The sequence below is a fragment of the Xylocopa sonorina genome, chromosome 4, assembly GCF_050948175.1.
Source record: "Xylocopa sonorina isolate GNS202 chromosome 4, iyXylSono1_principal, whole genome shotgun sequence".
Classification (NCBI taxonomy): Eukaryota; Metazoa; Arthropoda; class Insecta; order Hymenoptera; family Apidae; genus Xylocopa; species Xylocopa sonorina.
Window position 1 is genome coordinate 6,980,005 of NC_135196.1, and position 12,310 is coordinate 6,992,314.

The following is a 12,310-nucleotide window of genomic DNA, read 5'->3' on the forward strand; positions in this document are numbered from 1 at the left end:
CGATGCAGTTAGGCATATGCAAATTAACCGTATGGCGGCGGCAATTAAGCGTACGCCGCGGTATGCATTTTTTACACACTCTAACTCCGGAATTACTAGGGTGCTGTCACGGTTTAAATGCAAATAACGTACCGGTAGCTGAGTTTTGAGTATAACTGCGCAATGTTGCGGAAAATGAGGTTGCAGAGTTGCACGCCGTGAACTTTAGGCACTTTTTCTTCTAAACTGCGCGATGTATATAAGTGGCCGTTTAAACAGAAATGAAGTGAGTTAGTAATCAGGATCTGAAATTGATCTACTGCACCTTTAACTCTTGAATACACGATTTTGAGGAGATACATGCACGTTGAAAACACTTTTGTTCCTATTTTATTGTTATTCGTAAAATATATTTGTCAATCGTATCGATAATAATCTTCTGTTCGACATATTTATGATATTGAAATGACACACAGCAATATTAAATGGCGAGTTAGTCATTGTCTCCATTACGTCAAGTAACTATCCATAATTGGAGATCATTTTGAGATACAATTGCTGAGATCTTGCGAAAAGTTTCAAATGAACAAAGCATGTGCAAAAGCAATATATTTCATATCATATACCATCGTGGATCTTGTATGCATTTAATATTGAAACGAGAGTGATCGTCGAATTTCAATATTTTGAGAGAAAACGGGCTGCGAACAATGTTTGTACTCAACAATATATTCCCTGTATATTTAATGCCATTTCAATTCCGATCTTCTGAGAGGAAAGGATGTTCGAATTGTTACTTCCGAACTATTATATACGTTTGTATATCGCATATATTTACAAAATGATAAATAATTATTTCTAAATGCCAGGCAAGATTCAAGATTAATAGTTTTATATTTCTGTCATTCATCGTTGCAATCATAAAATACCATTTGCCGTATTTACCTATGAATACATCCAATCTTGTTTGATAAATGTGTAATAGATCGCCATACGTATTTGTATTCCAATTGTCGTAACATTGGTAACGATCGTCTACGTACGACCGTGTGTCGCAAATAATGAATATTAATTGTTCGGATAAATACTCGTTTACATAGGATCGATATTGATTTATGCGAAACGCTATTGCATTAATATTATATATCCTGTAACCAAATTATCGAAGAATATCTTTCTCCAGAATTGAGCGTTGCAAGTAATTATTTAACTAGATTTGCATGTCGAACTGAAATTCCTGAGTAAACGTATACTGAAAAATATCTAACATTTAACATAATTTCTAATAATGAATTATTATAACAATAACATGATATAATAAATTTAACTCTTACTGAATAACATCTAAAGTATATTCTCATTATTTCTCATCTCCACAACTCAATTTTCCCTTTCACCAAATGTCAAACAACAAAACCATAGCCAAGACCATCGCTCGCGATCACCAACGAAACCAACCCCATTTCAAACGCTCCATTTCCACGAGCGCAAGGTGGAAAGGCACAAAGAATGGACGGTCGAAAAGAAACGAAAAAAACGAAGTGGTCTCGTCAAACTTTCCGTCATATCCCTGCAACGAGCTTCCCTATTGGATTAGAACTTGAAACGACACGCGAATAAACTGTTTGTATCCGCTTACCATTAGTTTCGCCGCGTTTCATTTCCGGCTCTCGCCCAGAAGGGAGAGCAAAGTGCCGCAGGGTGAGAGAGAAAGGGGGTGGGTGCGACGAGAGAGTTCGTCGTTAATAATTATCGCAGCGAACGAACTGAAAAGCCCGCGGATTATACAGGTATATCGGCGGGCTCGTTACGAGCAGAGGGATTAAGACGTGGCAAACGATACTTTATTTTTATTGTACCCGCGGGCGAAGGGCGCGCTGCCACCCCCGCCGTCGCGTATAATTACCCTCGAGCTACGCGGGATTAAATCCGCGTTCGACCCTGTGTATCTTACATTTACGCGGGATTAACGCGAATTATAATCTCATTCGGAGACCTCCGCTGTTGCCGCGGATCAGGACGAACGGAAGTGGGTGGATGAGGGGTGAGAAATCAGTGGCGCGGGTAGATGGTTCTGCTCTTCGAGCGATAAGGGTTCTTTCGCGCGATTTCGTTGAAAAACGGTGCTGTAAAAAGTAATTTATTGCCAGTTTACTCCGTTACCAAGTTGTTCTTTGCAATCTGTTTAATTTTGATTAACAGTTCGTGAAGCGTTGATGCGTTGTACTTCACCTGTGGTTCGAGAAATGTTTATGTATATGAGTAATTATAAATGGTTATTGTGAAGACGTAACTTGTGCGAATTATATTTGATTAAATTCGTAGATGATATTGTGATCACGTTCATTTATGAATGTATGAATTTTTCTAGAGTAGAACAGTGGAGCATTTTACAGTGGAACTATTTTTTTGACGTCAACCGCTTTGAACTAACAAGTTTAAAAGAAAAAACGCGTAACTTCTATCTGTCTACGTGCAGTTTTCGATGCGCTTTGATACTTCGAATTTTTGTAGATCGTTCTATTGCTCGAGGACTTTCGATGAAAGAAACAAATTGTTCTCTGAAAGCGAAGCGAAAGTTGTTCGCTGAAAAATATTTTCTTCTAAAAGCACACTCATTCTTGACCTCGGATACGTTATCTAAAAGTAGTTTAGAGAATACAAGACCATGAATCGACGACTGTTTATGTTTATGTCCTCGAGCTGAGCTTCTGGAACGCTCGAGAACGATGTTTCGGGTTTGAGGCGTAGTCGCTCGGCGTGTGCTTACAAGAGCCAGTCTCAAGGGGAAGTTCGACAGAGGTGGTTCGTAGTTGTCCGTAGAACGCGTCTCTGTCGAATTAAATAATTATTCTCGGCTCTGAAATTGTTCTTACGGGAAACGCGAGTGCATTTTGGTATTTCTCGTATGCGTGGGTGCAGAGTGCTCAGAACTGTGCAGTGTGCGTGGATGCAAAGCGTTGAAAACGTTTTGCACGTACCGTTGAAGCGTTTTGCGCGTATTAGAGACACTATATCCCCTAAGAAAGAATACTTACGATGGCAGAGCCGAAAACAAAGCTAGGTTCGATGAATTTGACGATACTAACAAAAGTGGAACTGGTAAATCGACTGATGTCTGCAGATCGAACAAGAAATTCGACAGAGATGGTTCGTAGATATATTTAGAACGCGTTTCAGTTGAATAAAATAAATTTTTTTTCTTTTGAAGCAATATTCATATAATAAATCGTAAAATAATACTGGTTCAACAAATTTAAAAAATGCATCCAGAATCCTTGAACGTTTTTACGAACATTCCGCTCCGTGCGTGCCTCGTCGCGTCTACCTCCCCCAATTTCCATTAAAACCCCAAAGGAGATCAATGTCGACCAATCACGTTCAGTTCTAATTTACTTCTGTACCTCACGAAACCATGGCTCTGACCGCAAACGTACAGCTGAATTTACATCAAAGTAACAGTTCTTTTTCGCTGGTATCATTGCAGGGGAAGGAGATGATTATCTGACCGTGTCTCTGAGAGACGGCGGGGCAGCTGTGGGGATGACGTTGGCCAAAGGAAGATTAGATCTGCACATAAAGCCGGCTCGAGTGCGGTTCGACGATAATCAGTGGCACAAGATCATCGTGCACAGGAAGGTCCAAGAGGTAATGAAATTTCTCCATTTCATTCCGTTACACCCTAACCCTCGTCTAACAAACAGTTGTAGAATCAACCCTTTCGTTGTGCGACGAAACGACGGAGACAGGGTGGAACGACAATGCACCCTTATAGATCGATTAAATTATATATTATTATTAATATCATTCGTTTTCGTAAAAATCGATGCGAGTCTCTTCTAACAAATCGTATCTCTAAAATGACGAGAGATAATATGGAATACATTTTGAAATTCGTTCTGCACTGTTTTATAGACAAATGCATGTTCAAAGTGCATCGTTCCACCTCTGTTTTAATCAAATCTTGTGCATTTTTGATTCGTGCGCGGATTAATAATATAACGAACTGATCGAAATTAGCTTTCATACGTACGTCCATTCTGTCTCGCGCCCGAACTGTGGCGTCGCGTAATATCGCGTGTTTAATAATCGAAATCGGCGAGCCTCGACGGTGAAAGAGCTTTTTCGCTTTTATCGTACGTCGAATTGAATATTTTAAATCGTTCATCGCACGCGCCAAATGCTTTCGGGATGTTTTATTCAGCATCAAAGCGAGTAATAGGCTCCCGGTGTACCGTACCTCGATCGATGATTTTTAATAATGAATCGCGAGGAAGAAAGGGGAGTCTGCAAGTTCGATGCGATACTTAGAGGGTGGCCTCGGAGGGCTGTGGATTCATAAATGGTCTCAGTTATTTTTTATGGACACGTGAAGCATTCTCTCGCGTATATTAATTATTGATCCTACAATTTCCTTTTTTTATCCACTGCAACAGAATAAATTATTTACTATATTAATCCACCTGTAAATATTAAATTATAATAATCTAAGCCCCAAAATAGAATCTGAATGAGCTTTATTCGAGCCTGTAGAAAATTTAGTATTAAAAGAGATTGAGTTACTCTATTATCCACTGAAAGGACTGGAATCAATAATTAATGTTACATGGGATGTGCTATGTAATTCCATTTATTCTGTACTCCGATAATGTGCAGGAAAAAGCTTCAGAAATCTATTATCGCGAAGTCAAATTAAAAGCGAAGGTAGTTTGGGAAAATTTTTGATGTTCCATTATTATATTTATTTCTTCATTTTCTTTTCAAGGTTGGGGGATGTTTGGGGTGTCTATAAATGGGTTACCCCTTTCATGAAAACTGCGTAGGTTGAAATAATAATAGATACATAAAAACGTATGAAAGTCATGTTTGTTACTTTCATTAATCAACCAGAAATTTACGTCTACGTATAAAGGGTGGTTTATTTTCTATTCTCTCGATTATTATTTCTATTTCGCAGTTTCAACAGGCACGCAGGGAAGCTTCATGAAATATTAATGAATGTATCGAAATCGATATTCGTTTAGAATTTCGTGGATTCTATTGGTTTCTATCTCGTTCAGACGTTAACGAAAAGAAATTGTCAGCAAGCGCACACGATATTAATGTATCTTCTGTTTACAGTCTCGTTTCCGTTCTCCATTTAAAATACGTCGATACTTATCGCTGGGGAACTGACTCGTTAAATTTTATTCTAAATATCTGCGAGCCTTGGCAGTCACTTCATCGACACCAGGCGATTTCATATCGAAGTAGCGGAAGAAAATGTTTCGTTTCCATTTTCTGTAATCAGAGTTATTTAAGGAGGTCCATTTATTCCACTTTCCACTTTAATTTAAATTTAGAATGTCGGTTATTATTATAATATCGTCGATACATGAAAGAATAATACCTTCAGTTAAAGTGACTGATGAAGGTTTTTAAATATATTTCTCTGAATAAAAATCGATCGTTAATTAACATTTAATTAGTCGCACGTCCTTGTAATAGATCCTGAATAATATTAATTAACGAAGGAAGCGTTTTTAGGAGACTAAAATTGGAATCAGCCATGTGTTAAAAAGGTAATTAAAGTAATATTAGTAATTCGATGGTGTACGATAATAACAGCTGAAGATGAGAAATTTTGCATTTCACTGAATATATGTATTCAGTTGTAGTATAACGACTATATCTGTAAAGGATCGCGTCAGTCAATAATTAATGGTTACATGGCCAAATTACTTAGCACCCGATAGTTACTCAAACTATAAATTGCCAAAACCAAAGCTTCTTGCAGGCTTCTGATGAATTACTTACTCCTTACTATCGTCCTTCCCTCGACTACAATTTCAACCTAATAATATCGAAGCTTTAAAATTCAATTCTCTTCAATTACAAAGCTTGCAGAATAAATTAAACACAATCAAATAGTTTTCAAATTCAATTCTCAACGATCGCGAATCTTCTAAAATTCAATTTCTATCCATTTCAATGCTTAAGCATTCAATTTTTTAACATTTCCAACAATCTAACATTCCAATATTCAATTACAAGTATTGAATCTAAAAACCTCCAACTTCAATTCTTCTTAACATTATTTCTTGCAAACACAACTCATCTAAATCTCATAGTTTCGCACTCCAACTCGATCAACCCTTCCTCCTAAATCTGCCACATTGTGTACGACCAAAAACCACGAAAGAAAAGAAGAATGCGTATCCAATAGAAACGAAATCTAACATTCCAATATTCAATTACAAATATCCAATCTAAAAACCTCCAACTTCAATTCTTCTCAACATTATTTCTCGCAAACACGACTCATCTAAATCTCATAGTCTCGTACTCCAACTCGATTCAACCCTTCCTCCTAAATCTGCCATATTGTGTACGACCAAAAACCACGAAAGAAACGAAGAATGCGTATCCAATAGAAACGAAATCTAACATTCCAATATTCAATTACAAATATCCAATCTAAAAACTTCCAACTTCAATTCTTCTCAACATTATTTCTTGCAGACATAACTCATCTAAATCTCATAGTCTCGCACTCCAACTCGATTCAACCCTTTCTCCTAAATCTGCCACATCGCGTACGATCAAAAACCACGAAAGAGAAGAAGAATGCGTATCCGGTGTCTCTAATAGAAACGCACAACTACGGGGAATGAAGGTAGCCCACGTCCGCGCGATCGCCACTAAAAACTCGATCGGCCCTCGGCATTAACCTCGTTAAAACCGGAAACACACCGTAGCCGGGTCGATTCGGTTGTTCGCCGTCGGTGTCCCGAAGCAAATAGATCGGCGAATGGACGTGAGGGCAATATCGTTAGTGTGTCCCGGGTATACACCGGCATTCATCGCGTATTACGCGTCATAGGATCGGTAATGCAATTATTTACGCGTTAGCATCGGGGTGGCGGAGGGGCCCGCATCAGTTTATCGATTTAACGCCATCGCGTGCTCGCGATCCTCGAATCGATCCTAGTTGCGTCGGTCAACAGTCATCGGTCACCAGGACGATTCGTTCGATCGGCCAGCATTTTATTTTCATTCCCTCGCTGCGAGCTACAAGAATCTCGCGCCAGCCAATGATAAACGTGCGCAGAATAGTTTTGCATCGCCTGTATTTTGAGCATCGTGATTCCATGGACAGATTTGGATCGATGAAATTGCAGTCAGAGATTTACTATTTTAAACGAGACATTGAATTAGTTGCATAGTGTGTGTTATAATGTTCGCCAAGGGATTCAAGAGGTTGAGCGAATTTAAAAACGATCGATAAGCTTCTACTCTTCTACTATTTTCCATATTTACAATACAATTAAGTAATATTAAATACAATATTAAACTACGTCTAGCAACAAAATAAAATAACAATAACATGAATTTTCAATCCTTCAAACATCTTTTGCACATTACAAAAGATGTACCAACTTCCATAAATCCTTCAACCACCCCAGCAAAACGTTAATTTATAATAACCAAGATATCCAAAACTACTTGCTACGAAAATGTCACGCTGATTAAAATAACACAATCCCATCAATTTTCAATTTTTCGAACATCTTCTGCACATTACAAAAGATGTACCGGTTTCCATAAATTCCTCAAGCACCCCAGCAAAACGTTCATTCGTAACAACCAGGATATCCGAAACTACCTGCCAGGAAAATGTCACGCTAATTATTCCACGGAATACCATGGCTATAGGAGCCACTGAACAAAATCTCACAGCGTGGCGCGCATTTCCAACAACGGACAGACACCTCTTAGCAGAAGGAAGAGTTTTCAGTTGATACAGCCCCCAGTCCTTAATATCCCATCGCTTACGGCCGATTTGGGGAGAAGACGGGTGGTGGACGATCGAGCAGGACGGCGGCCGCTCGGGGAAATTAACCGAAGTGCCGTTACCACTGGATACATTAATGCGGGCCCTGCATGGTATCGGCGACCTAATTCATGCGCGGGATAGAGCGAGCTCCTTGCACATCCGTAGCCCTTAAATCGTTCTCTCGTGCATTCCCCGCGAGGCTATCCCCGATACAAGATAACGGATAGTCGGCCCAGGAATAGATAGCCTCGACGCCTCTTCCAAGATATCCCACGCGGCGAACGAAACGCGATTATGTCTCCGACGCCTTGATCAAGATGGACCGTCTTGAGAGGTCACGTGTCGCGGCGTGATTTAAACTTCGTCCATCGATTGCGTTTGACTCGTCGCGATTCCGATTTCGCCGCGAATTTATGCGTCCTCTGTTGAAATTGATTAGGTGTTGGATGTGGCGAGGGTTGTATCGAGGCGAAGTAAAGTCTGTCTTGTTCGAATCCAATGGGCAGATGTTATGGATAGATGGGTTTCTAGTTTGATTTGGTGACGTATCAAAGTTGAATCTGGTTTATTTATCTATGAAAATATTTATGCGAGGACTATTAGAACTGTAAAGATAACTGTTGCAAAGTTAAACGTTGCCAGTGACTACGACAAATCGAGGAAAAATAGTGGAAGCAACAAAATGGAGGATGAAGGAATTGCTAGTCTACTAATCTATGAAAATATTTATGCAAGAATTATTAGAACTGTAAAGATAGTTATTGCAAAGTTCAACGTTGCCAGTAACCACAACAAATCGAGGAAAAATAATAGAAATACAAAAATGGAAGAAGAAGGAATTGCTGGTTTACTGATCTATGAAAGTATTTATGCAAGGACTATTAGAACTGTAAAGATAACTGTTGCAAAGTTAAACGTTGCCAGTGACCACGACAAATCGTGGAAAAATAGTGGAGGCAAGAAGATGGGGAAAGGAGGAATTGCTAGGTTACCACAGGCTGCCTGTCGAGCAGACCAGCGTGGCCGGAAGCCACGGTAAGAAACTTGCTACTCGACGGGGGAAAGTTTGACAGTTTCAATCTAATCGGTCGGCCTGCGAACGTATATTCGCGGGTAAGTTCACAGGTTCCTTCCTTGATAACTAGTTCACCGCTTCCTGTTCGCCTGTTCGTCCTTGGTCGTGTGTTTCATTACGGAATGGCGCAAAGCGTGCATCGCGAATGCGTTTTGCTGCGAAGTATCGCACCTGGTGAATTGATTTCATCGGAGATGCTTGGACCTTCTTGGATGTTAAATATTACTTGAAAAAAATGGAATATTAAGCATTGACCTTTTAACTGTTGGTGGCGCTTAGAGAAATTGCAATGCAACAATACAGAAAGGGTTTAACCGCGAAAGCAGAAATAGTTTAACGAAGAAAGTAACTTCTTTTGGTGATGTCAGTGATCTTTTGACTGTTGGTGGCGCTTAGAGAACTTGTAATGTAACAATACAGAAAAAATCTAACCGCGAAAGCAGATTCAGATTCCCAACGAGGGGTAGTTTTGCTCGAAGATGCAAAGATTGCTAATAAAATGGCATAAAAACGGGTAGAAATTGGAGATACCTGAGAAATTTAATATCGTATAATAGCACAGCCCTTGATTATTAGTAATTCCAGGTTTGTATGAACGAACACCGTTCAGAACAACCGGTACTTATCACGAAGTCAGCGTGCGATATCAAGTGAATGGTGGGCCAGCGTGCGTGTTCCGCGCGATAATTGAGCTCGTTCTTTTTTTTTCTTTTTTTTTCCATCGCGCCACACGACTGACCGCTATTAGTCTGCATCGTGAAACGGACTGGAAAAGCGATCGTTCGTTCTCGCGAAACTGGCATACTGATGGCCCGTTCGCCAATGTTTGCTCTGGCTCGAACTGGTAAGTGCTAATTACGCGACGGTTACGGGAATTATTCGTGCAGACATCGTGCTCGTAATTGCTGGTTTAATCCGTGCGTTAGATATCCTTTCGACGTACGAACCAGATACTCGCGTCCTTGCGGTTTTACGATCGGTTTTATGATTGGTTTTATTGGCCTTGGCATTTGAGTGGCATTAACCTCGCCAGGACGCATGTGTGGACGCTTAATTCTTTTTCTATTTGAATTATTCCAAAAGCAATGCAGATTTTATGTTATTCGTTGGTGTGTTCGTACTTAAATTCTTCCTTGAACACTCGAGTATGATTGGAAGATAACAACTTCCGCGTAATTTCTTTTTTCTAAGCTTAGAACTTGAAAAGAAAATATCGAAGAACTTCTACACGTCCACGCTCAATTGTATACATTGGCGAGGACATTTGGACGGAAGAATTTTAGCGAGAATACACATTCGGAGATTGTACGCAATTGCGCGCGACAGGTTTTAACGAAAGCAGGTAGATATACACCTTTATTGAATAAAAAGTTATTCGGAGCCACTTTATGGCGCATAAAAGCGTCCTCTCGGTCTTTCGCTCGGCTATTTGAAACTTCGAAGTAAGCTGAACTTTGGAAATTCAAACTTCTATTTTTACGTAGGATTCTGCATAAAATGTTGGCGATGAAGATAATTGGATGTTCAGCTTTTTGCGAGCTAGCTCGTAATTTAAATATACACCTTTTTTCATTCTGCTGTAATGTTTTAGCATTTCCAGCAGAACCTATGCTATCGTTTTTGACGAAACGAATAATTATACCGTTTGAACTCATCATTGCTTAGCAAAAAATATTTCTTTTGGAAGAGAATCTAAGAAAATAAATAAATATGACGCTTAGATATTTATTACGAAATAATCTGCGATACTATAAAAGTCTCAGCTTAAAATTTCAACAATCAATCTGCACATCTAAACTTTTGTACTTCTAATCTATTTTAATTTAACGCCTGAATGCCGATCAACTTTATCAGCGAGCTCTATCAAGCTAGAAGGAAGTACTTTAATGTGACATACTTTTTTTTTTAAAAGCAAAAGACCCGACAAGTTGAAAGATATAAATCTTTTGACACGATCTCAACAACTCACGCTTTTAGCCAACAGTGGTTAAATCCCAGCACACAGACTATAATTCACTCGTGAGCGTGTTGAAGATAAGTATACGAGGGAAACAACGTGGAAAGTGCAGACGAAACTGAGGAGTAATTAGTAAAAACTGCAAAAAACCTGAAATTATTAAACATTTAGCTTAATCAGCTCGCTCTTCCACATCGTATAAGTGTAATGAGCGATATGAATAAAAAGTAAGGTTGGAAGTACCTAATTTCTTCAGCGTACACTCGCACAAATGGAAAAATATCATTAAACTTATATACATACGTAGCACGAGTCATACATTTATATAGGAAGGACTATAAACTCTTGTACTCTGATTTTACAGTCTCGTATTTCCATATTGTCCTTATAAAAGCGACAGCAGGTGTCGTCAGCCTACGATATATAATTGTTGCAACTGAAAGTCATAAATTAATTTATACGTGAAGAAAATTGGTTGTTCCGTGAAATTTTGTGTAATAGAAAACCAAAGGAATTATTAGATATTTAACGTTTATATTTGCAACATAGACTAAAGAGTATTTGGGCATCTGAGGGATTCTGAGCATTTGTGGCGAAATTACGTAAATTACAATTATGAAAATTTTATATCGCTAAATGCAAACGCCACGCATTGATTAAGCACCAATTAAATATACATCCGAGTTAAAATGGAATTAATCACTGAAACACCTTCCTGCAAAAAAAAATGAAAACTAAACTCTACCCACGTTTTTCCCTCGCGTCGTTCTCGCGCATCGACACCGACCAGCATTTAAAAAACGAACAAGCGCAACAGGGCGCAACGCGAAATCACCATATTATAATCGCATCCGGGGGTTGCTCGGAGGTTCGCGAAATTCCCGCTACCCCGGTTATTTCGCCTGACTTTACGCTGAACCGAGCACTCTTGTCACATCGAATACCTCGACCCTCGCATTACGAATATTCCCGACGAAATTATGAAATACGCGGCATTCTTGCTCGATTGATAGTCGAGCCCTCGATCAAAGGGACGCGCATAGCTCCGGTTCGAGTATGTCAATAACGGGCCGCTGTCTTTTGCACCGCCTGCGAGTTTCTCCTTTATGATTGATGAACCAACCGGTCTGACGTCGACCGATTATGTCACCCTTAACGCGTCCTCCGGGCAGCAGACATCGCGCGACGTTATATCTCCGATGGGGGATGATATCGAGGGGTGGAAAATCGTAACGGCGTCGCGCGAAAGGGAGTTACAAATTGTGTGACGTTAACGTTTCGCGTTATTCCCAGCTACGAGAAATATTGACAGAAGATACGCAAATTGCTTTCAATCTGATAGCATAATTGAAAAGGGATGGACGTAGGCGGGACGAATAAAATGAAAATGTAGGGGCAAGGTTTTTTCGATTTATTACCGTGTTTTTGGGGAATCGAGTTTAAACATTCGACGTGTGTGCATTTGGTTAATTGGCAAGTGAAT

General features: G+C 39.5%; 1 protein-coding gene across 9 annotated transcripts in view; it reads left to right on the forward strand.

Annotated features, from left to right (window-relative positions):
• Nrx-1 (neurexin 1) overlaps positions 1–12,310 on the forward strand; it is a 345,279-nt gene that overhangs the window by 161,983 nt on the left and 170,986 nt on the right. For all 9 annotated transcript variants that reach the window (XM_076893320.1, XM_076893321.1, XM_076893322.1 and 6 more), the window contains one exon: positions 3,467–3,627. In XM_076893320.1, coding sequence (XP_076749435.1) covers positions 3,467–3,627 — 161 coding nt within the window. The remainder of the gene's footprint in view (positions 1–3,466; positions 3,628–12,310) is intronic.